At 39.1% G+C, this 27074-nt stretch overlaps 1 protein-coding gene across 4 annotated transcripts in view; it reads right to left on the bottom strand.

Moving 5' to 3' along the window:
* The window catches only part of KCNIP4 (potassium voltage-gated channel interacting protein 4), a gene marked incomplete at both ends in the record, with an annotated part of 944241 nt that overhangs the window by 410968 nt on the left and 506199 nt on the right, over positions 1 to 27074 (bottom strand). Inside the window, one exon of one of the 4 annotated variants that reach the window (XM_079777234.1) lies at positions 7994 to 8093. The exons of the other annotated variants lie outside the window; for them this stretch is intronic. Within the exon in view, the coding sequence (XP_079633360.1) occupies positions 7994 to 8093 (100 nt within the window). Of the gene's footprint in view, positions 1 to 7993; positions 8094 to 27074 lie in introns of those variants that run through there. 4 annotated transcript variants of the gene reach the window in all.

Genomic DNA, 27074 nt, shown 5'->3' with positions numbered 1-27074 from the left:
CTATACACACTTGAACAATACATTCTACAAGTACTGCTCTCACTTGCTTAGCAGGCAAATAATTCAGCTTTTGGTTTCAGATATTGAGTGGTGGCCTCCTTTCTTTGGAAAAAAAAAAAGATGATGGTGCTTGGACATAATGGCAAAATATACAAAGCATTTATTATATCCTAGACAGATACTAACTCATATTACCCAAGGCCATACAACTAATATATATTAGAGGTAGCATTTAATTATTATTAAATATAATTATTATGGTTTGAGTCTGTGTTCTCAGCATCTATAGTCTATGGTCGTTGTAAGAAAACGGAAACACACTATTGGTATTGGTTTAGTAGTACGGTTCATCTTGATGATGAGCCTTCTGACCTGCGCAAACGCTTTTCAAAGAGTTGCCTCTGACAGCCTTGGGGTGACTTTCGAGCAGAGATATCAGGTTAGGCCTCTCTGAAATGGTGCAAGTGGTGAGGCTCATGAGAGACTTGCCTTCTTGATTTTAATAATCAGAGTGATGAGCAATTAGAATAGCTGCCCTTGTGATTTATCTATGCATTTATTGAGTACTGAACCTGGGTTTTCTAGAAATTCATCCACTGGGCTCCTGAATGGCTGTCAGGTAGTAATGACTCTCTATTACTAACTTATTCAGACAAGTCATTGAGATGGAAAATACCATGATTTATGCACAAGTATTCTTTGTAGTAACGCCTGTCTCTAAAGATAAAGATAAGCCAGAAAGCATAAAACTTACCATCACCCAAGTCTTAGAATCCTTAGACTTTAGAGTGACTGGTCCACTAGCAGAATAACTAAGGAAAGCTAAAGTTTGGATATATTTTTAATGGAAATTAGATTATGTTTGACGTTTATTTTCTGATGAGACTATTTCATCAGATTTTTTTTTCTTTTTCATAGAAGAGTTCTGTCAAAACAAGTCATTTCATCTTTCTGGGGCTCAGTTTACTTTTCTGTAAAATGGTCAGTTGGGGACCGGTAATGTCTAAAGGATGTTACATTCCACAAAGACTTGATAAATCAGAAATCCAATTATGTTAATTATAGATGTAACTTTTTCTTTTTTCTTCTTCCTCATTTTTTTGGGGACTCATTATCATAGCTGTATTTTTATGTAGACCACCTCTACACATAACTAGAAGTAAAACACAACAGTCAAATTAAAACATATATATATTTTTATAGAGATAGTCTGTAGGAAATGTTTATATTAGACAAAGCTTTTCTTTACTGTGTACACTTTATCCTATTTTTGAATACTTATCTTCTGAATGCCATTTGGATCAGTGCCACTATGAAGATACTAGAACTACTCCAGATTCCTTCACTTATGTCTTCTTGTGATCTTGAGCAAGTTATTAATCTCTCTGAACCTCCCGTTTATCATCTATAAAACTGAAGTGACACCTCTAGTCGTGCATAGCTGATACGATCATTCCAGGGCATGGCACATGCAACACTCCTTTTACCCCATTGGTTCTATAGTAGATTCTCAACTAAGGTAAGTTCTCCTCTCTTTCTGGTGCTCTGTGTCCTTTCTTGCTCTATACCCACTAAAAAGACTGGAGGAAGTATTTTCTGGTGATGACCATCCTGATTAAGCCTAACATCCCATTGAGGCTTCTGTTATGCTTTAAATCAATGCTGAATACTCTTACTCCACAATCCTAATCTAACATTGATCATCGTATTACCTTTGTTCATCCATACTGTAATCAATCATCCCCATTAATCTCAAACCCTTTCACAGTTAAGGTCTTTCCTGGATTCAGCATCTCATCTTCACTCGGTAGTATCTTATGTAGATTTTTTTATTTTTTCCCAAATCACCAGCCCTTCTCTGTCCCATCTATTTCCAGAAGTTCTACCTGTCATCCAGAAGCAAACCAGATACAAACGGGGTACAGTCTTAGTCTACTTTCTTCTCAGTTTTAACCCCGGAGCTCAACTAAAGACTATACTTGATTTGATAAGACTATATTGCAGACTCATTTAGTTTACAAGATTTGCCTATTTACAAGAAGATAGAGGTTTTATGATTTTTATGATGTATTTAGAATAGTACCATTAGTATGTCAGTATGAGCATTTATGCTTATTAAACAACTAGAGGCCCCGTGCATGACATTCATCACTGGGGTGGGGGGTCCCTCAGCCTAGCCTGTGCCCTCTTGCAGTCTGGGACCCCTCAGGGGATGTCAGCCTGTCGGAGTGCCACTCAGCCAGAAGCTGAGCTCGCTGCTCCTTAGCACTGCCTTGGAGGCCGGAAAGGCTCCCGCCACCACCTCTGAGCCCGCTGGTGAGCCCAGCTTCTGGCAGAGAGGTGCTCCCCCTGTGGGAGTGCACTGACCACCAGGGGGCAGCTCCTGCATTGAGCGTCTGCCCCCTGGTGGTCAGTGCGTGTCATAGCGACCAGTCGTTCAGCAGTTCGGTCAATTTGCATATTAACCTTTTATTATATAGGATGTCAGTGATTGAGAGTGTTTCACATATAGAATGTGTCCAGAAAGGATTGTAGAAAGAGTTAATGGAAAATTGACCTAAAACTTTCTCCCCTTTACCAAATTATTTTCTATAGCCACTGTGCTGTTAGGTATAGAAAATTAAAATTACAGGAGAGAATACAAGGTCTGATGGCCTGAGTTTGAATTTAAGCTTTATGATTTACTGGTTGAGTAACTGTGAGCCAAGTTACTTAGCCTGCATAGGTCTAAGCTTTCTCATCTCTAAACTCAGAATGATAGTACCTACTCCAGAGAACCATGAAGGTTAAATAAGATATGGCTATACTAATACTAATGCTGCACTATGTTTAACACTTTAACAGACAGTGTAATAATATACTGTGCTTAATACACCTTATGTAAGGGTTATCTTCAATAAAGCAATACATTAATATTATTTCTTATTATTTCATTTTATGAATTTAAAAATAAGGATTATATAGGCCAAGTATAGCTCCAAATCACATGATTATTAAGAGACAAAGCTGTAATTAGAATCTAAGCAAAATAACTGGATTCTCTGAGTATAATCTCTGAACATAGTAAACCCACTTCTTTCAATAGTCCCTTTGTCCCATTTTAGGCATTAATGTTCTTGAAAGAAAGGAAATGTTAACTATAGAAAACACTAAAGAAATGCAAATCATATAAATATTCTCTTTATTCCATTTCTAGACAATGTAAAAGACAATATACGTACATTTTCTAATAACATAATTATTTTTATATTTCTTAAGCATTACAGTTTAGAAAGACTTTTCAGATGGTTAAATACACATCATATTTCTCATCCCATTGTATTTGGGACAGCAGGGTTATGGGAGAATTAAAAGAGAGTCTACTTCATTAATTTCAGTAAAGCTTTTTGAGATCATATAACAGCTCCCTTCTAGTCATCTCCAGTCCCATAGTACTCCTTAAACATCATGGAATAGGCCTGACTGGTATGGCTCAGTTGGCTGGGTATCACCCCATGCACCAAGAGGTCATAGGTTAGATTCCCTGTCAGGGCACACGCTCAGGTTGCAGGCTCAATCCCCTGTAGGGGTTGTGCAGGAGGCAGCAGATCTATGTTTTTCATTCATCAATGTTTCTATCTCTCTCTCTCTCTTCCCCTCTTTTCCCTCTATCTGTAAAATCAATAAAAACATTTAAAAAATTAAAAATAAGCGTAATGGAATGGACACAGTACTGTTTTCCAGTTGGCCCAATTTATTTACAGACTCAACATGTCCACCTTTATGTCAATGGTACAGGAGAATTAAGAAATTGGGTTCCAAAATCCATCTCTGTGTATATGGATGATACCTTATTTAGAATGCTCCAGGAAGCTTGCATTATAGTATTATAAGATATCGTCTAAATAAAGTGAGCTAAATAAATACAAAGTAACTGTAATGCATAATGTATAAAGGACTTAGATTATCAGTTGATTTTATTTTGTCTTTTTTTATCAAAAGCAAATACCAATAAAAGTGATTATTTTTCAAGTCACATGTATTATTGTACTTTTGTAAATTTTTGCCTTTTACCAAGATTAGTAGTAAGGAGAAGGATGGTTCTTTCTTAATTGAGTAACTATTTCAGCATGATTTAAACCATATTTGGATGAAAAGTAGATATTTTCACAGCCCAGTGTTGCATATAGAAATAATGAAATAGCTTTGCTATTAAAATTTTCATTCAATTTCTCCCTGGAATGCGTTAACCAAACACCACTTTCATTTTTATAGCTGGAAAAGCAGCAATTTACTGTTGCGAGGTTTTAGTATTCCAAACCAGCACAACTCTGAAGCTTCCTACACCCCTCACTAGGCAGAAGGAGCCTGGGAATTCAAAACACAGGCATCACGCATCACCCTCAACACTTTGCTCAAGTTCAAACTGTTATTTGCATTCATATTGACCTGCTAAGATTACTTTTCTTAAAAAGAAAACAGATTGAAGTTTAACTAAATTACAACAAAAATAAACACAAAAAACAACCAAAGAATAAACCACCAAAAATCCAAAACAACTGAACTTTGAAATGTTATTAAACTATAACATGATGTGTTTATTTATTATTGGAGCCCCATTTAAGTTTTGACACACTATAGCACAAGGATGCCTCAAATAGCAGTCCCAAATGTCAAATCCTAGAGCTGTAGGAAAGGACATTTTTCTATTCTCTTGAAATACAATGAAAATCTCTCCAAGATATGATGAATTATCATCCCACAATGGGATAGGAGGAGAGATTAGTCCAATAGCTGCACTGCATATCAATTCCAAAATAGGCCATTGATACCTATTTCATAAGAAAGGGTATGTGTTATGTAAGTCATCAAGCTTTCATTGTCTGATTATTCCTAGACTCTCTTTAAATGGAAAGTTCCATGGAGATTATCAAGTCCAGTTTTCTCATTGTAGACTCTAAAGAAGTACAGTGGTTTACTGAGCTTAGAAAGTAAGAGAGAGGCAGCAGGGAGGTAAGAATCTGTACTCCTACTACTGTTTTTATTTTCTCATGTTTAAGAATGCTCCTTTTTGTTTAGACAGATACGCCACGGATCTGTGTGTAGCATTATGTGTTTAGATCAGACCTAGTCTAGAACTAAAGGAACCTGGACACCCAGGACCCCCTTCTCAGTTTTCTGCCAAGAACGGGAGTTCAGACCTAGCTGGTTTGGCTCAGTGCATTGAGCATTAGCCTGCAGACTGAAGGGTCCCGGGTTTGATTCTGGCCAAGAGCACATACCTCGGTTGCAGACTCTACCCCTGGCCCTGGTGGGGGTGCATGCAGGAGGCAACCAATCAACGTGTCTCTCTCACATCAATGTTCCTCTCTCTCTGTCTCTCCCGTTCCCTTCCACTCTCTCTAAAAATCAATGGAAAAATATCCTTGAGTGAGGATTAATAACAACAACAACAACAACAAAAAGCATGGGAGCTCAAAGTACTCAAAGATAAGCAAACAAAAATCCCAGACTTTAAAGCTATTAATTTATTTTGAAGTGCATTTATTCTATACATGTTTAGATAATAACTACATTTTATAAACATAGTGTTATACATTCGGAATGATAACTACACTGCAAAACCTTTTTAAGTTTAGATGCAAAATGTTTAATTGTTTAAAAAAATTCAAAACCATCCTTATAGGGCTTTAATCTAGGTCCAAATTTTCCTACTTAATAACCAAATTTCTCTACTAGGACACATGGGCAGACAAATAAGTAAGCTGGAAGAAATTATTATTCCCAACTTAGGTATGTACGATGGTGGGGGAGGAAGGGAACGCCTATGGGCAAAGAAATCTGAATAGAATGAGCATCGGAGTTTGTTTTTAAGAAAAGCTTCAGAAAATCTATGAGGCTGCTATTTTGATAGTAAATGTTTATCCTTTTCATTAATTACAATCAGGCCACAACTTGTAGTTGTGCGCATTCTCATTTACAGATTCAAACTATGCACAATGAACTATAACAATTTAGTCTGTTCCTTTGCTTTGTATCCCCAGTAAGCAAAGCACGTGGCCAACTTTAATCTAGTTTGGAAGGTTTTCTGACGCTAGCGTTCACTTTGGAAATGAGTCTTACACAAACTTCAAGACGGAAAGCACTTTGCTCCCTGTCTCTATCACCATTTACACGTTAAACATCATTTCTCCTTAAATTGATTATCAACGTTTTATCCTATAAAAACACTTTCTAAAACACTGGAAATCAGCTATGCATTGATGTTGAAGTCTCTAAGAGAGAACATGCATTATCCCCATAGGATTATTAGTACGGCATTGGCCTGGAAATTGCTGATGTAGTAAACTATAAAACACAAGATAGAAACTGTTCATACAAATGAGTACAGTTTGAAGTACAAGTAATAAGAAAAAGGAAAAAAAAAACATCATAAAGGTTAGTAGCCCTTAGAGGAGAGAAACCTACACACTCTCATTTGGGAGAGTAAATCTTTTAGCTCCTGAAACAAAACCAATACTAGAGTAGATTTCCTCACAAAACCCAGGATAAAAGCCCTCACAAAAGAGTTTAAAGGATGACCACCCGTCATCCATGAAATTAGGTAAATCAACTCCCTCAACATAGCTGGGAAAACTGACTCGACTCCATGTACCTGTCATCTCAGCAAATAAACCCCGGCACATTGACACGGGAGGTCCCACTCCCGTCTGCCAGGTAAAATAACACACACGGATCAACAGACGCCAAACCAAGTTTCAGGTGTCATGACAATGCACGAGATAACATTTTTAAAGAGCAGTCACCACTCCCAGAATTTTTTTTTCTGCTCTTTAGAACTACAAATTATTTTCATCTAACAGGGCTATCAAAAGCATTCTGCAAACTTAGCACTACTTTAACCAACCCTGCCTCCCACCAGCCCTCCCCACAGTGAGCGACAGAGGTAGGTTCCTGCTAACCTACATCGGAGTGGCACACTTACTATAATTTGCCGTTTGCTATGTGTAAATGCAGTCTTATTCACGCCCCATGTGGCAGTCCTCCTCTGCGGGGCTGGATTAGTTGTGGATGTAAAACATTTATAACATATGCATTTGCATTTTTACTCAAGTTTCACATTTAAAGCAAGAAGAATAGGAAAGCATCAGGCCGCCAAACATCACCTAGGGGTGCGTTTAAAAATCGCTCTGACAACTTCAGAGAAACAATCACTGGCTGTATGCAGACGCACTCCCGAGCGTGTTCGGAGCAGTCACAAAGCAAGAATCTAAATTTACTCCGATTTTCCAAGAAGCCTTTAATTCAGGAGCAGATACAGGCAAGCACACATCGTGTGTTTTTAAAGCAAAAGATGATTGTTAAGGAGAAAAAGAGAACGAGCCTGTGACAAACATAAACAGCAACACTAGAAAAACAATTTGCTATTTGGATTCTATGCTAAGGTCAGTCAAATGAGTTGGGGACTCTGCCCCATAAACTCTCCGTGGGGATGTAACGGAGGTAACATTATAAGTACGTCTCAAGACAACCGTATACAAAGCTTGTCATTCTTAGGCTCCGATCTTAAACCACAAGACATTATAATAAATGTATAACCATTTCCATTTGATGAATGCATTTGCATAGCAACAAACAGATGAACCTCAGCATATCCACGCAAAATGTGCTGATACAATAAAGCGGGGGGAGGGGGGGGAATAAAATAATCTAACATCAGTCTGAATTAAATGCCCTCCATATAAGCAGACATACCAGTTAAAAACCTTTCATTTCCTCAGTTTTGGTTCTAACATTTCGATATAAAGTGTTGCTTATAGTTTTAACATTCTTTTGCTGTGAAAACATTGAAACTTACAAAAAGTTTATCTTATTCATCGTTTCTACAATGAACAACTTGCGTCTCTTTAGTCTATCCCAGAGTTACATTTCTCGGATTTCCTTTCAGGTGCCTTAAGAAATTTTTATTGCAAAACAGAAAATGTTTAGAAGTCACTAAAAAGCGCTCCCTTACCTTCTAAACCTGCTTCAATCAGCCCAAATTGTTCCAATAATTTAACAAAAAGCACAATGACGATCAGAACTGCTATCATTTCAAGCCCTTCCAAGTTCATGGTCAGCTAGGTCATGGTCCGATAGCAGCCAGTGAGAAGTGCCTGTCTGCCTGGCTTTCTTTGTAAAGCCATTAAACTACATTAAGAGGCTACTGCCAGAGGAATAGGGGAGGAGGAGAGCCGGAGAGCAGAGAGAGAGCGGAGAGAGAGGAGAGAGAGAGAGAGAGAGAGAGAGAGAGAGAGAGAGAGAGAGAGAGAGAGAGAGAGAGAGAGAGAGAGAGGGAGAAGAGGTGATGAGATGGAGAGGTTGAGAGAAAAGGCGTGAATGAGAGAAAATGCATTCATCCTGTCTACAGTAGCAGAGGCCAGAAGTAGCAGCCGGATAGTCAGCCTGTCGGAATTATTTGCTTGCTGGGGGTTGTCACTCTCACAAAGAGAGACAGCCACGCATGAAGTAACACGCAGATCACCCGAAGACCCGGAGGTCACCAGAAGGTCTCCAGGAAGCATGACGTGTGGCAGTGATGGCTAGGTGGCCCCGGGTCCAGCGAGCCGAGCCCCCTGCCCGTGCTGCTGGTGGCTTTGTTGGGCTGCTCAGTTGCCTTGGAAACGGAAACTAACCAAGGCTGGACTCCTGCTGCAGACAGGGACCAGAGCATGGGTCTTGAAATAAACCTGAAAACGCCGAGGGGCGGAGTATCAGCTTGAATTCAGCTGCTTCAGAAACACTGGTTACTAGTCAGGAAAAGTGAACCTTGTATTTTGTCCCCACTAGGTGAGCACAGAGAGAAATAAATAGGCTTAAGGGAGTCGTGCATACTGACCTTTTTCTTTTCAATGAGTTGCCTTATCCTAGGGCACAGTCATTGCGAACTAATATTCTGGTTTGAAGAGTGACTATCAAACAGTTTCAAAGGACAGATATAATAAACTAGTAAGGATTCATAATATTTGTAAAACTTAGCAGCTACCTTATGCATTAGTTCATTTCCATTCCATACACCAAAATATATACTTTCTTTTTATAGTGTGTACCTCCTATGATTTTTTAAAAAATAATGTTTAAGTAAATTTGGAGCCACAGAAATTTTTGAAGGAAAAAAATAATCAGAAACAAAACTTTGTTAGGAGTTTCTGTCTCTATCTTGCACAATCATTCACTCCTCCACCCCACCCCCCACCCCATTACTGCCCAAATAGATCAGGCCCACCTTAAAATACAGATTTTTTTTTAAAAGTCTTATAAAGCACCTCAGAAAGCCAATTCAAGTGTCTAATTTCATTGATGAGCAAAGCAAGAACCAAGAAAGGGAGAAAAACCAGGCAAAGGCAGCGCAGGCTACAATACAGGCATCCCTAATGTCTGTCTGCTTGGCTTTCGAGATAGGGCAGTGTAATGGTTCTGAGTATGACTCCAGCACTAGGATGCCTGGATTCAGGTCTAGGACTTCTTAGGAGCTGTTTGACCTTGGGAAAGTTACTCATCATCTCCATGCCTGAATGTCCTCATCTGTAAAAGGGGTATGATAATAGCACTTAGCTCATTGGACTGTTGAGGTAATTGAGTAATACTTTCAGAACAGAATGAGTGCTCACTAATAGCTTTTTTTTTCTTCACCTGAGGATATGTTTTATCTATTTTTAAAAATATATATTTTATTGATTTTTTTACAGAGAGGAAGGGAGAGGGATAGAGAGTTAGAAACATCGATGAGAGAGAAACATCGATCAGATGCCTCCTGCACACTCCCTACTGGGGATGTGCCTGCAACCAAGGTACTTGCCCTTGACCGGAATCGAACCTGGGACCCTTCAGTCTGCAGACCGATGCTCTATCCACTGAGCCACACTGGTTAGGGGGTATGTGCCCTGACCAGGAATCAAACCACAACCTTTTGGTATATGAGACGACGCTCCAACCAAGCACCCCGGCCAGGTCTAGCTGTTGTTTTTCTACAAGTCTCTCTGTGCTGTATTGATTCCACACAGGGTTACCAGAGTAATATTCTGAGATGCAGCTCTCATATCATCATTCTCTTAATCAAAAACTTTCCATGGCTCCCTATTTCCCTACTGAATAAAATCAAAGCTCCTTTCAGCAACTATCCTAGTTTCTCCCTCAGCTGATGTCAGCTTGAGGGCTGTGCCTCATCAGCCCTACCTCTGTCCATCCACTCTATCTGACAGCTCAGCTTCCTTTCCACAAACTCATTCTGAGCTTGTGCATCTCCAGGCATTGTTCAACGCACTGTATCTACTTGAAAAATCCTTTCCACACCAAACCTGCCGCATAAGTTTCTAAAAGGTGTCCATGAAACGTCTCCAAGCAGAATTGGAGAAAAATCTCCCCTTTTTTAAAATAGTAATTTTTCCTCTTATGATATATTATGTTAAAACTACTTGGGTGTAATTATTCACACTTAAGGATACTATTCTAGAAGGCAGAAATCATGCCTTCCTTTCTTTTATGTTCCCCACTTGCCTCCATGGAGGGCACATTATACTTCGCAGATCTATGGTATACACACTTGTTGAATAACAAGTCAACGTTAATTAAATAATTACCACATACCAGATGTTTTGCTTTTCCTGTTAGCCTCTCTGAAAGTAGGTATAATTAGGTAAGATTTACAGGGAAACACTAAGCCTCAGAGAGTTTAACAAGTAACCTCAAGGTCCTGCTGCTGGTGAGTGAGTGATGGGATCAAGAATCAAACACTGATCTGTTCAACTCAAAACCCATTCTTCTTCCCATTATTCCACACAGCTTAAATGAAATTAAATCTCCAAACACTGGCATAAATATTTATCAGTCCAGGAATGAAGTTTATGACCAAAATGATCCTCCCAAACTGCTTTGTAACATTCTAATTAATCCATTAACCCCTGTAACTTTGCAACATGAGAAAATTCCAAACTAGTAGTTAATTAAATTCATGGATCTTCCTGTCCACTTATTCACAAGATTATTAATGCTTAAATGCACATCAACCTCTAGTTTCCAGAAGGGATTCTTTTTGTTTTTCTACTCCAAGGGAGTCCTTGAACTTGCCCCATAAATGAAAGTCAATGATCAGGTCCTTTGTATTCACATTTAAAGTTGATGTCATAGCAACCAAAGCAAAAATAAACAAGTTGGACTACATCAAACTAAAAAGCTTCTGCTCAGCTAAGGAAACAGTCAACAAAATAAAACTGCAGTCTATAGAATGAGATAAAATATTTTCAAATCATATGTCTGATTAGAGGTTAATATGCAAAATATATAAGGAACTTATACAAGTCCATAGCACAGAATCAAGTAACTTGATTTAAAAATGGTCAAAGGTCATGAATAAACTTTATTCCAAGATGACAGAAAAAAGGCCAACATGTATATAAAAAGTTGTTCAACATCATTAAACATCAGAGAAATGCAAATCAAAACTACAATGAGATATCGCCTCACACCTATTGGAATTGCTACATGACAGAAGATTATTTGACTTTGGGTGGTGGGCACACAATACAATATGAAGATCATACATCATAGAATTGTATACTTGAATCCTACATAATCTTATTAACCAATGTCATCCCAAAAATTTAATAAAAAAGATAAAAGATAAATGTTGGGGAGATGGTAGATGAGAGGAAACTTTTATGAACTGTCAGTGAGAATCTAAATTAGTGCCATCATTATGGAAACAATGTGAAGTTTCCTCAAAAATTTTTAAGTAGAATTACCTCATAATTCAGCAAACCCTCTTCTGGGTATATATCCAAAAAGGACATGAAATCAGTACTTCGTAGAGATACGTGCCCTTTTATGTTTATTACATCATTACTCACAATAGTAAAGATATGAAAACAACCTGTCGATGGGTGAATGTACACACACACACACACACACACACACACACACACACACACGCACACACACACACTGGAATATTATTCAGCCTTTAAAAAGAAGGTGATCCTGCCCTACCTAGTTTGGCTCAGTGGATATAACATCAGCCTGCAGACTGAAGGGTTTGATTCCAGTCAAGGATACATGCCTGGGTTGTAAGCTCGATCCCCAGTGGGCGGGGGGGGGGGGGGGAGCATGTAGGAGGCAGCTGATCAATGATTCTCTCTCATCATTGATGTTTCTATCTCATTCTCCCTCTCTCTTCCTCTCTGAAATCAATAAAAATACATTTTTTTAAAAAGAAGGTGATCCTGCTACTTGTGACAATATGGATGAACCTGCAGGGCATAATGCTAAGGGAAATAAGCCAGACACAAAAAGAAAAATACTGCATGATCTCACTTATATGTCAAATCTAAAATAAGTTAAATTCATAGATGCAGAGAGTAGAATGGTGGTTACAAAGGGCAGAAAGGTAGAATAAATGGAGAAATTTTGGTCAAAGTCTGCAAAGCTGTGGTTATGTAGGATGAATAAGTTCTAGAGATTTAAAGTAGAGCATGCTGACTGTAGTTAATAATATGATAGCGTATGCTCAAAATTTGCTAAGATAGATTTCTGGTGCTCTCATGACCAAAAAAAAAGGTTAACTATGTGATGCGATGGATATGTTAATTAGCTTGTCTATAGTAAACACTTCACTATGTAAATACAAATAAAATATATTGTGCACCCTAAAATACATAAAATTTTTATTAAAATAAAGTTGATGATGCTGTTTTGAGAACTGGATGTAGGCATGTTGCTAGTGAAAAGCCTAGAGTGAGGTCTTTCCACTGCGTCTGGATGTTACACTATGGGTTCCCTTGGAGCTGAACAGTCCTTCCCAGGGCCTGAGGGGCTTCCTTTCTGATGGTTTACCTACTAAGCTTAGGCCTTTCCCTCATCTTCCCTTTATTGGAAGGCTTATTTCCAGATCACTCCATCAATAAGCGATTTTAGATCAGTCTTGGCTCCAAAATCCCCATTACAGCAAGGCCGTTGCTCACTGCACTGTGTAGAACACCATGGCTTCCCAGGACCCTGGAGTCACCACCCCTCCGAGCAAGTGCCACTCTCCTCCAAAGCACTGTCACCACCAAGCATGTATAATTATTTACTCATTTGCCTGATATCTTCTCCTGTTAGAATATAACCCCCTGCCTGTGAAAACAGAGATGTTTATCTATATTGTTCACTGGGATAGCCTCGAACTTAGAATAGTGCCTGGCACACAAAACGCAGTGACTAGCTGTTACATGGAAGTGAAACTGATACTGTCACCTAGCCTACAAAGCCACCTGCTCTCACTCATCTGCCAGGACCTCGCTCCTTGTTATCTAGAGTGCCAGGTCTGCCTGTGGACCCGGGGATGTCTCGGCCCCCTTTCTTAGGAGGCCCAGGCTGAGGAAGCCAGCACAGCAGCACAAGTGATCCTGACACCTCTCTTTAAGGTGAGCCATGAGCACTCCCCACTGGAATGTGGTGGTCGTATTCTTCTCTTGGAGTTTAATGTGAGTGTAATTTGTAATTGCTGATGATGCCACCAAGAAAAGCAACATAAGGAAGGCATGGGGGGAGGGGGGTGTCTCCCTGTCCAAAATACCTGAACACCACTGGTGAGGAGGATGAGAAGGACCATGGAGAACACCCACACCTATCCTTTGGTTTTCATCGGAAAGACCATTACAGTCTAAATAGGCAGAGTGGCTTTGTCAATAACTCTCAGCTTTCAGCCATAGCTTAGAATAAAAATAAAGCATTAATCTGATGTTTTTCTGTCCTATAGAGCCTGGCATTCCCTTTTAAAAGACAAATACCAGAGTGACTGATAGAAAGAAGAGACCAGATCTTTGACCTCCTTCAGGTTACTTGAACTTCCTAAACCTCAGTTTGCTGGTCTTCAAAATGGGGCCAATATACCTTCCTGAGAGTGTTGTGAGGATTATGTGCTATATATTTGTAAATGATTCCTCGGCTTCCCAAAGTACATACTTTGCCAAGCATTGAGCTAAGGACACCAGCTGTCCTATCATCACAGCCATTCTTTGAAGAAGGTAAAGATCTTCATTCTCATTTTACAGATGAAGAAACAGGGGCTTGGGAAGAGTTAGTAAATTACCCATGTCCCAAAGCATCAGGAGCCAGTTGCTGCACACTGACTGCCAGGAGAATTCCCATGTGAAGGACTTAACAGTGGCCAGATTGCCAGGTGTTACTGTTTAAAAGATGGTCCAGCCTGGCCAGTGTGGCTCAGTGATTGAGCATCCACCTATAAACCAGGAGGTCACAGTTTGATTCCCAGTCTGGACAAATGCCTGAGTTGCAGGCTTGGTTCCCAGTAGAGTGTGTGCAAAAGGCAGCCTATCAATTATTCTCTCTCATCATTGATGTTTCTATCCCTCTCTCCCTCTCCCTTTCTCTCTGAAATTAATCTATACGTATAAAAAAGCCTAAGCAACCGACCGACCATTCTGACTGGCCTACCAGCCAACTGTCCGGTAGCTATGATGCCACTGACCACTAGGGGGCAGACACTCAACACAGGAGCAGAAAACACAGGCATGGAAACAGACTGAAGAATCTCAGAGGGAAGTGGGGGAGGGGGGCAAGCCAGAAGACATTAACCAAAGATCTTATATGCATACTAGAAGCCCATTCCACGGATTCTTGTACGGGTGGGGTCCCTCGGCCTGGCCTGAAGGGATTGGGCTGAAACTGGCTCTTGGCATCCTCTGAGGGGTCCCAGATTGCAAAAAGCCGCAGGCCAGGCCGAAGGACCCCACTGATGCACGAATGCATGCACCGGGCCTCTAGTAAAAATATATATAAAATATAAAATAAAATTAATTAAAGAAGGTCCAACCAAGTAACTTTGGGAATCACCCAGGCTCTGCAGCCACATGAAGTCTTGGCCTGTCTCCAGAAAAATGAACATACCCAATTACAGACACTCTTACTCTTGCACTTCAGAGCTTATTGCTAAAGTGAAAGTTATTCAAAATCACCAGTTACTGGAAGGAGTAAACCCATTTATACTTTGTTTTCAGCATTATGGCTTTTGGAAGAAAAAAACAATGTTTTCTTCTAAAATGAGAGGTGAGGCTGCCCTTTGATGAGCTGAGACGGGGTACAAAGAGATTCTAGTTATTCATGTCTTTTTGATTCCAGATTGGTGATGGCATTAAAGGGGGTGAGGAAGGTAAAGGGGATGGGCTAAAGAGCTCTCTCCTCCGTCAGTCTCAGAGCCTTAATTAGCTGGTCCGGTCTAAAATGAAACCAACTAAAATTTCATTTATTTATTTCTGATTATTTTTCATTTATTCCTTTGTTAAATTTATGGTCCAGGTTCTATACAGTTGGTATGGGTGATAAAAATCCTATCTCAAGTCTTTACAAAGCTTAAAATCTATTAAAACAACATTTTGATGATAACAGCTAATATTTGTAGGATAATTACTGGTTGACAGATTAGTGAACTAAGCACTTTATTTATATTCTTTTATTGCATTCTTCCATAAGCTCTATGAGACAGGCACCATTATCAGTCTCATCAGCCACCTATGTATTGACCAAGGGGAAATTGAAGAACTGAGGGTTAGTGGACTGACTACACCAGAAAATATCCAACCCAAGATGTAAACTTAGGGCTGACTCCATAGGTCTTGATCAGATATTGCTTTAGATATAATTGCAAACCACTACTATCCACAGCAGCATCTGCCAAAAAAGCCTTTGAGGGAGTATGGAAAGTACCATGAGAATGGGAGACCCCACTTGGGCTGAGTGGCAGTGGGAAATATGAGAATGGAACCATACAGGTATTTGGTGGCATTTTTTTTAATAGCAACAGCAGTCTGCATTACATGACCAGTGGAAAATAAGACTAGACTAGACATAGAATTTTCCCAGCACCTGGAAAACACTCAAATCCAGCCATATCACTTGCCCCAAAGCCCCCATGAAGTCTCTTCCCTCCATCTCTCATTCTGACACAAAATGAGCATCAGGTGCTTGCCTCTAACTCATTCCCCTCTTTTGGCAGCCACTCAATCCAAGTAGAAGCCTGGCTACATCCTTTGATTGAGAGAATAGGGAGGATATTTTGGCCCTTCAAAATGAATTTCAAAATAAAACCAAGCAGTAAGGCATCCAGTGAAAAATGTGTTTCGATAATAATGGGAAGAAATAAGGGCCCACATTTATTATGCAAATGGCAGACAATGAAGAGGCTAGGAGCATGCTTGGGTTCAAATCTTCAGTCTTCTATTTCAGAGCTTCATGATTTTGAGCGAATTGCTGAGATGATTCATGCAAAGCACTTAGAACAGAGGCTGTCACATTGTAAATGCTCAATAAATGGTACCTATTATTGTTATTACTTATCGAGCCCTTGCTACACATCACACACTGTTCTAATTGCTTTACATAAATTATATAGCTAAATCTCTGGAACTAGTCCATTAGCTAAATACTACTATTATTCCCAGCCACCTCATGGATAGGAAGGAGTAGGGTATCTTCAATTACATTGGGAATCTGAAGGAAACACATTGCTCACATCCACAAAGTTTACCACCATCTTCACCACAAAGAATATAAGAAAATTCATTCACTTTAATGACTTAATTTTAAATTGCTCTTCTTATGAAAAATGCAGATCTAGGTATCCCTGTTTCAAAGGAAAGAATTTTAAATACCATTGAAATAACTTTCCTGGGCATTGGTTTTGGAGAACATCTTAGTCACATTCCATTCTGGAACATTCACAGGGTAGGCAGACACAATGAGGTGTCAGTGTAGCTTCAGACTATAGACTCTACTTAGGTTCAACTGGTTTTCAGAGTCTCACGTTTAAGGACATATTCCATTGCTCCATCAGTCTCATCAGCCACAACTGAATCACACTCAACCTTCCTTGAGTAGAGTATCCCCTATGGTAAGAAACCAACACTATACCAGGCTTCACCAGGCAACCTTGTCCTCAGGATGAATAGCAAAGGCAGCCTGCTCGGTGGGTAAAGGGAGTAAATGGAGGAACAGTAGACAGCGACTCAGAAACACTTTGAAGCTACTTCAGTGCATCCTTACAGGATTAAAGATAAATAAAAGCAATATCATCCAGCACTGGCAAGAAAGAACAGAGAACTCGAACTTTTTTACATAAATACATATGTAAAATAAGTACATATGTCTTTCCTAGTGGTGTTGAAAATTTAGTGTGCATTAGACTTACCTAGATATTTGAGAAATTAATATTTAGATCTTCCCCAAAGATTCTGATTTAGTAGGTCTTGAGAAGGGCCCATGAAACTCCATTTTTATCAAATATTCCATTGCAGGACCTCTCTGGACCACACCACGAGAAACACTGCATTAATCCGCTCACACACTCTCACCCAGCAGGTAACACAGCCTCCAGGGAGACATGTCCCCAGCTTATTAAAAACTAGCTGAGAGTCTCACATTTTCTAAACTCGACATGGTTAAGACAGACAGGAGCTCCATCCGTTTCTCCAACTTTTCTAGAAAGTTTTTCTTCTCCAAGAAGTAGGATATTTTTTAATTGCTGGTGAATAGATACACGTTTCCATTCTATGTTTTCAAAGTAGTTTGTTTTTTCCTTTTAATTTATTGGGGTGTCACTGGTTAACAAAAATATACAGATTCTAGGCGTATAGCTCTGCAACACATCATCTGTACACTGTATTGTGTTCATCACCCCAAGTCTCCATCCATCACTATTCATACCCACTATGCCCTCCATTTTCCCCCTAGCAATTACCACAGTGTTTTCCATGTCTGTGTTTTTCTTTCTATTTTTTATTTTTTGTTCAATCACTCCACCTCCTCTCCCAGCCCCCACAACAGCTGTCATCCTGTCTCTATTTTGCTTGTTAGTTAATTTCGTTCATTAGAGTCCTCATATAAGTGAGATCCTTTGGTACTTTTCTTTAACTGGCTTATTTCACTTAGCATGATGTTCTCCCGATCCATCTAGGCTGTTGTAAAAGGTAAAATTTCCTTCTTTTTTACAGCTGAGTAGTATTCCATTATGCAAATGTACCACACCATTTTTATCCATTCACCTACTGATGGACACTTGGGTTGCTTCCAAATCTTGGTTATTGTAAATAATGCTGCAGTGAACATAGGGATACACATATTTTTTTGAATTCATGTTTCAGTTTTCTTTGGATAAATTTCCAGAAGAGGAATCACTTGGTCTTAAAGCCATTCCATTTTTAATTTTTTGAAGTAACTCTATACTGCTTTCCACAGTGGCTGCACCAATCTGTATTCTTACGAACAGTACATGTCAAAGTGTTTTCTGATGATTCATTTTTAAATGGAGATAGGACTATGAACATTTCTGCACTTCTCTGCATTGCTCCATGTCCTAGCTCCCACCTTGAATCTATCCCTGGAACATCCTATTTTTGGCTCCAGATGTAATCACTTAGGTGAGGGACAACACTGATACACAGCTATCTTAATAACCAAGCAAAGTAAAATAAATAGCAAATGATGGATGCCAATGTTCAGATGTGTGAAGCTGATTTAGATAAAGTAGATATTTCAGTTTGAGATTCAATAAAAAAAAACAAACAAACAGTGGCCACATGGAGCTCTTTCCCATTAGTCTTCCAGAGATAATCTTTACCTAAATCGATACTATACAAGTAACAGAAGATACAAAGTTGTCTGATGCATAATTCATTTATTATAAAATCATGTTAGGTGATTATTATACCAGGGCAATTTCTAAAGATTTTAGTCCTGCTTAATAGAATTCTTAGTTGCAGATGTATATATTTAACCATATTTATTTCAAATATTTTCCTTCCAACAAATTATACCTCATTACAGTTGACATGTTATACTTCCTCATATACTTCCTCATTATAATAGAGTATAATTTTTTATTTTGTTTTACAAAAGAAATACAAACTATGTAAAGTTATACAGAACAATCTACTTGACAATTATTCATGATACTTATATGTTGTAGCTTAATGACTAACAACTCTAACTTAATCACTTTTTAATAACCTTGCTTTCAAAAGGACTATTTCAAATAGAATGCTATAATATTTATGTCATGCTAGAACCAAATTTTGCATTATAATTAAGCTTATGTTTTATGTGAAACACACACATAAGACTTGCTGCTAAAAGGACCACACTGAAAAGAAAAATTATAATCAACACAATGGAAATGCAACTCATTAAATAACACAAAATGGCCTCAGACAGTTAAAGCTTAACTTTTATAGATAATTGAAGGCATAGTGTATTAAATTTATATAGAGAGTCATGAACAGATCAAAACTATTTTGAAGGGTCTTCAAAATGAGCCAGTTAAGCATGACCTGCTGTGTTTTTTTTTGTTTGTTGTTATTGTTGTTTTTATTGATTTCAGAGAGGAAGCAAGAGGGAGAGAGAGATAGAAACATCAATGAAGAAAGAGAATCATTGATCAGCTGCTTCCTGCACAACCGCTACTGGGGATCAAACCCACAACCCAGGCATATGCCCTTGACTGGAATCAAACCTGAGACCCTTCAGTCTGCAGGCCAGCGTTCTATCTGCTGAGCCAAACTGGCCAGGGCACCTGCTGTTTTGATTACAGAGAATGGCACCTCCCTGGATTGTGGCATTAGTATACATAGTGGTTTTCTACCACTGCATAGCAAACTGAGTAACTTAGAACAACACAAACATAATACTACACACTTTCCATGGATGAAGAGTCTGGTTATAGGTTAGCTGAGTCCTCTACTCAGGCTAAAGTGAAAGTGTAGGATGTGACTATGATCATATCTGAAGTTCTGTGCCCTCTTCCAAAATCTTTGGTTGTTCACAGAACTTATCTTTGTGGTTGTATGACTGCGGTCCCTGTTCTCTTGTTAAATGTTGGACAGGGATCACTCTTATTATCTAGAAGTTGCTCCTAGTGCCTTGCCTTCTGTACAACATGGCACCTTGCTCCTTCAATGTCTGTAGGAAAATCTCTCCTATTTTCCAAGTCTCTGTAAGCTCTTTGCAGGGAGTACATGGTTAAGTCAGTTTCACTTAAATAGTCTCCCTTATGATGAACTCAGTCAGCTGATTAGGGACCTTAATTACAGCTGTAAAATCACTTTTGCCATATATAGTATAGCACCATAATTATAGTAGTTATATCCTATCATAGTTACAAGTTTTACTTATACTCAAAGGAAAGGGGATTTACAGGGTGTATACACCAGGGCATGGAATCTTGGGGCCATCTAAGAATTCGGCCTACCACAACATATTTCTACTTTAACTGCTAAGTAACACAGCAGGTGTCCTCTGATTATAGAATGCTGAAGAACGATTTTATTTTATGATTTCTTTTTGTCAAACTAAGTTTGGGACCTATTAGGCTTCTGAATGCACAAGAGCCAACACACAGATTTGAAGTCCTGGAATGGAATCTGTCCACCAGCCACTTGTAGTATCAAGAGGAAAAAAAACTGGCAAGAAAAAGGCATGCTTGTCAACTCGGCACTTGATTGTACATTGACCAGCTGGCTTCACCCATTAAGTATATAAGGCAGAGAGAACGATCTTACAAAGGATGAAGAGTTGCATGTCTAGGGCACTGACACAAGAGCTTTCAGATTCCAATCATTCTAGCGCAGATTCTCCCTATATATATTTTTTTCTATTTCTTGTAGTTATAGCAACTGTTCTGTTCTCACTAAGGTTGTGACTGACTTAGAAATCTTTTTACTCCTATCATAATAGGTCATAGTGGAATCATCACTTGGGCACAAATACTAATGTGATACTTCACTGGCTATAGAGCTTTGGGAAGATACCATCTCTTAGCCTTATTTACCTCTCCTATAAAACACACACACACACACACACACACACACACACATAATAATAACACCTCGGAGTTATTATTTAAGTTGACTTAAAATAAGTGACGCACCAAGATCAGTACCAAGTGAAAACATGAATCATTCTCATTATTGCTCCCAAGGTGTAGCCAGAATCTAGTGCCGTGTCTGCCCTATAATATCCACTCAATATGTGGCTGCTAAAACACAAAGCCTCTTGTCCTCTCTGACCTACCCTCAGTCTACATTGTTGTCCGAGTGATAGGAACATATTTTCCAGCTTCAGTGTATCTCACTGAAGACAGAATGAATTCCCAAACCATGGCAAGGCAAGGGTCCCTCCCAAAACTCCGAGAAGTTTTCTGGCCTCATCTCCCAATAATCCATCTTCACACCCTTGGTTCCAGTCATGCTGAACTACTGCTATAGTTAATATGCCAGACCGATTTATCTAACTGCTTCTTTTTTCCTTCTGAGGAATTCTTATACATCAGCTTAAATGTTTCACTTGGGTGGGGTCTTCACAAGCCTCTATCTCCAACCAGACAAGACTAACCCCCTTTGTTCTACTTTTTACTTACTTATCTCACCTCTAATTCCTGTGAGATTTATGAGCTAGTTGAGATAACTTCCTTCTTTATGGAACTATGAATTATTGAGAGGAGGGATCATATCTTATTTATCTTTCTGGCCTCAGTATTTATACATGTGCCTGGAATACACTAGTTGATCAGTAAATGTTGCAATAATGAAGAAGGGATGAAAGGCAAGAAGTAAAAAGGGAAGAAACTAATGGTGTGTTATCTATAGGGCACAAAGAGGATTTAAGCCTAATGCATAACTCCCCAACAAAGAATCACCAAGCCTACCATCCCACCATTAATGACTTAATTTTCCACATTAAGCTTTCCAAGTGTCCCAAAAATAACTTAAAGAAAACATTAATCACTAACACCCTGGTATGAAAGAGTTTGTTCATCACTTTTGTGCAAAAAAAAAAAAAAGTGAGACATTGCTAACCTGGTAACTTGATACCTGATGGCACTGATGCATGAAGAAAAAAATATTTGAAGAGTCAGTTTCTTGGGAAGTACAGAAGCTTATCCAATAGAATAGCTAGTTGAACTGGAAAGTCCAGAGTGATTCAAAAGCAATGAGAACATCTAAAATAATCCAGAGGTTATAAGGCAATCACTAATCTGCAATATTGGGACCTCCTTTCTGTTTTCTATTAATTTCTCTCTGTATTAAACATTCAAATTTACTCTATTAAAATAACTTACTACCCACCATACTGATGGATGCAGCCTCCCAAATTATTAAACCAACTTTACAGAAGTTGGCTTCTATGTTGGGAACAACTGGCTCAGGGTTTCATGTATTGCCCTTCTTTAGGGACACAAACTGCCTGGCATAGTATTCTCAAAGGTAACATAAATTTGTTCTTATGAGCTGCTCTGGCCCTCACACTCCTTGGATGGTCAATCATTCAAGAGACACTGGACAGGTGGTTCTGTGTTCTTTTCAAATGCTTGTCATTAACAAGAGAAGAAAACTTGGCATCTGGTCAGGGATATTGAATATTTCATATTGTTTTTACAGTATCTTGGATTTGATCAAACTCTCAATTCACATGCCACCTGTCTCATTCTTAATTTTTAAAGTCTGATGAGTTTAACATAGAAGTAATCAACACATTTTGATTAATGAACATAGAAATCATTTTAATGAATTAACATAAAATTATAAAAATGTATTTGTTATTCAGAGTTCCAAAAACACTATGTCATTTTTTATGACTCATTTTACTTTGGGGAAAAAAATTCTATATATATAAAAGCCTAAGCAATGCTATGACACACACTGACCACCAGGGGGAAGACGCTCAATGCAGGTGCTGTCCCCTGGTGGTCAGTGCAGTCCCATAGCCAACCTCCTGGGTCAGCCAACTTCCCGCGGTCACCCCACCACTCCCCGCTCTGGGCGGCCAGCACTAATCACCCTGATCAGCTCTGATCACCAGCCAGGCTGAGGGACCCCACCCATGCACGGATTCATGCACCGGGCCTCTAGTAGCTCAATAAAATTCATGGAGGAAATCAAATAAGCAAATATGTATTTACATCAACCTTTTTAAAAAATACAAGTAGGTAGTACCAGAAACCTGATAAATAAACAATATGCATCCCTATTGATACCATTGTATTTAGCTAGTTATTAATAATAGGAAGGAGCAAGGGGAAGGCCAGACTTTGGGCAGCTTCACCAGGAAGTTGTAATTCACACTCCCTAGGGAACCTCCAACCCAGTCCCTGTAGAATCACCGGGGGGAGGGGTCCAACAAAGAGGAGAAAAAGGCATGCACAGTGCAGTTGGGGTGATATAGGGAAGCTATTGCCTGTCACTCAAACCTTGGAACAGATCATTGTCCAGAATAGGTGGAGCCAATGCAAGCCTACACAAATTTGGTGATACATACATAATTCCCCAAACCAAGGCATTTTCTCTCTGTGACTCTTGTGATTCTTGGTTCATGGGGCTCTCTTGTTCCTACTTCCTTACATTCAGCTGTGTTTCCTTCATAGCTATGTGGCCCTGAGGACCCCACATGCAATGGACTGAACTGCAACTGGGAACACAAGCTAAGCTAGCCTGATGCTGGACTGGACTCTGCTCCAACATGTAATGGAAACTATGGACACTGGCTCTGATGCTAGCTCTGCTGAAGCCAAAGCTACACTTCTTTCTTGGCAGGACAAGGGGAAATGGGACCTTGGAGACTCAGAGGTATAATTCTACAGAAATAAAGCTTTTTTACAATATTTCATTCCTCTCATCTGAATCTCAGAAAATTCCTTTTTTCAGGATATCACAAGAAGCCCACTCATTCTACCAACAAAGGGAGACAAAGACTTCTCTTCACCTGCAACACTTATACACACACACACACACACACACACACACACACACACACATACATAGTGACAGGGTATGAGTATAAAGAACAGAAAGAAAGTGCATGTATGTGTGACTATTTACTGCCATAACTTGAGCATCCAAATGGCTCTTCTACTCTTCAGTCAAGCAGAATCAAAAAGTTATGCAGTGGTCCCAATGATGCTGTTCTCGCTCAAACATTTTAGAGCTCCCGTTTTGGGAATTCTCTTTAAATTCTTGCTGCCATCATGCTCAAAACTTCTGTTCTTATGCACTAGTGAGAAAGGTAGCAAATGGTATTTTAAAAGCCAAATCCTTATTGGTAAGCTTTTCTGAGAACGGTGGTTGGCTCCAATGGTGGAGGCTCTGTGAACCCTGGAGATGTCATGAGCACTTTGGCAGCTGCCAGAGCTTCACATGGTAGCTTCTCTCTCTCACCTCCCCGGGCATGTCATAGATGGCTAACCAACAACTGTAGGCTCCTGAGGCATGGAGTAAATTGGCCACCACCTGCAGGTTGTTTCCATGTGTATAAAATCATTATAGCCTGGCGTCTACCTGAAGTCCATGTGTCCTCACTGCCATTAGAATAAAAACCAACTCAAATTTTATCCAACTCACAGGAAAGGCCTAGCCCCTTTTCATCATATTTTGAATATGTTATGTCTGATAAACAGCATCACACACAAAGAGAGAGAGAGATGCAAGGGAGTGAGGTAAAATGATGCACAAGAGACTTGACTATTTTTCTTTGGCTTATTTAGTAAAGGTTCGCTAGGGAAAGAGGTTGAAATCCATGGTTAGAATTAGCCTTTTGCATTATCATTGAATTTCAGTTATGTACTATCCTTGCTTATATTATCTGGGATAATCAGAAGTTCACAGTATTATTGTAAGTCAAAGAAATCCTAAACATTTCCTGTTACCCAGGGTAGAAACAAATCTCTACAAATCCACTTGGGAAAGGCATCTTAGATTCACCATTCATTTAAGCTCCTGACTTTGGAAGTTTGAAATGGGATTTTGAAAAGGTCATTTTTCTACATATTTTATCAGTTATTTACTTTCATATTTTTGAGACTTATGCATTGTGTAGCAAAGTACTTTGTTACTGTTGTACCACAAAATAGTGGAAGATAAAATTGTACTCAATTCTGTGTTTTTAAATTTTATTTCTAAAACCCTTTGTCTTTCTAGTGCTCTGTGATATATATTCTTAGTAATTGCAAGTTTATACATGCACTTGAGTTTCATATTGTTACAGAGCCTGGACACAAAGAGAAGTTTCTTTTTCTCTTCATGGACTTTATCCTGTGACTTTACAAAGTTAGTAAAATCCTCCCAGAGCTTTTATTTTTTTCTGGACATAAGAAACACAAGAGTCAGTCAGAAATTATTTACAACAGAACTATAATTAAGTCATCAATAAGCTATGAAGGAAACCCAATATAATTCCTCCTGCTAACAATGAAGTCTGGAATATTACTAATTTGATAATGGCGGTCCGCACCTGGAAAGGATAAAGTATAACTCAAAGCAAATGCCATACCAGGGCAATTTAAAGAGAGATCTTATGAAATAAGTCAGAAAACTGTACACTAAAATTCAGGGAGGTATACATCCTAATGTGGTACTCAGAACTTGCTGTATTCACAAGAGAAGAAGAAGAAGGAGAAGGAGAAGGAGAAGGAGAAGGAGAAGGAGAAGGAGAAGGAGAAGGAGAAGGAGAAGGAGAAGGAGAAGGAGAAGAAGAAGGAGAAGAAGGAGAAGAAGAAGAAGAAGAAGAAGAAGAAGAAGAAGAAGAAGAAGAAGAAGAAGAAGAAGAAGAAGAAGAAGAAGAAGAAGAAGAAGAAATAGAAGAAGAAGAATTAGAAGACGAATTAGAAGAAGAAAAATGCCAAAGGTAAGTCTATCGGCAGCAGAGTCCTGTCAGCTTTCCAAGATCTACCACGTACTGCTCATGCTTTGCACTTCAGACTGATTTTGTTTGCAACTATGATTATCTGGTTGCATCTGTATGTAATTGGGTCAATTGTCTTAAGTAAGAACAGACTTAAGAATCAACAAATCAACAGATGCATGATACACTATGGATGAACCTTTCCTGCAGTTCTACTGTGATCTTAGGATACAGTTCTCTTAAAAATATATTTGTATAATTGATTTTAGAGGGTAAGGGAGAGGGAGAGAGAGATAGAAACATGAATGATGAGAGAGAATAATTGATTGGCTGCCTCCTGCACTTCCCACACCAGGGAGTGAGCTCACAACCCTGGGCATGTGCCCAGACTAAAATTGAACCATGACCTCCTGGTTCATAGGTCAACTCTCAACTAAGCAATGTGGCCTGTCTTAGAATCCAGTTTTTAACTAGTTATTCCCTTATATCTAAATCAATAATTACCTCTAGTACCTGCCTCTCAATTACCAGGATTTTTCTTTTTCTTATGCTGGATGCCCCCCCTGGGTCTCTGAAGACTGCCTTCTTCTCAGTGTCCCACTGTGGGAAACCAGCTATCCACACAATATGAGCCCCACTACCTTGTACAGAATTCTCCAGTTCCTTGGACTGTGTGGTAACCTGCTAAATGCCAGTGCACGCAAGACAGTAATGTCCCCATCAAGGTGGATGCCCTTTATAACTGGTGAAGTCAGTCCAGCATTTTCTTCTATCACCTTACACAGGCATATACAAATATGTACACAAATATGTACACAAGCATCAGTTAAAAATCTGTTCACAGCAGCCAACAAGGTTTCAGCCACGGATCCCTGCATTGAGGATGAGGCACATTCATTTCAAAGAGATGTAGATAAATTGGAAACCATTTAGGAAATGATAAAAAAAAGTGATTAGAGGAAAAAGTCGGTTTGATTTATGAGGCCAGATTAAAGGAGACAAATGCTTATTACTTGGCTAAGTGACAACCGGGGGATCTGATAAAAATCTACAAATATCAGGAGGGTGGAAATATGGGTAATCCATAAGACCTCTAAATGGGCTGTAGGACAGAACTAGCAGGGATGCAATGGGCTAAAATGGGAAACTGTAGATGACAATAAGAGGATAAGGGGATCCATTAAGCTCAGCAGGACAATCAACAAAGTAAATAAAACATAGAAGGAGGAGGACAAAAAGAGAAGAAAGAGCAAGGAGGAAAGAAGGGAAGAAGAATAAAAAGAGCAGAAGTATGAGGAAGAAGAAAAGAGAAAGGAAAATGGAATGGAAGAAAAAGAAATGAGGGAGAAGAAAGGAGAGGGAAGAAGGCAGGAAGGGAGAGTAGAAGGAAGGATGAA

Source organism: Cnephaeus nilssonii (assembly GCF_951640355.1).
Source record: "Cnephaeus nilssonii genome assembly, chromosome: 1".
In the NCBI taxonomy this organism is placed as follows: Eukaryota; Metazoa; Chordata; class Mammalia; order Chiroptera; family Vespertilionidae; genus Cnephaeus; species Cnephaeus nilssonii.
The sequence above is the reverse complement of the archived record's forward strand: the minus strand, read 5'-3'. Positions and strand labels throughout refer to the sequence as shown.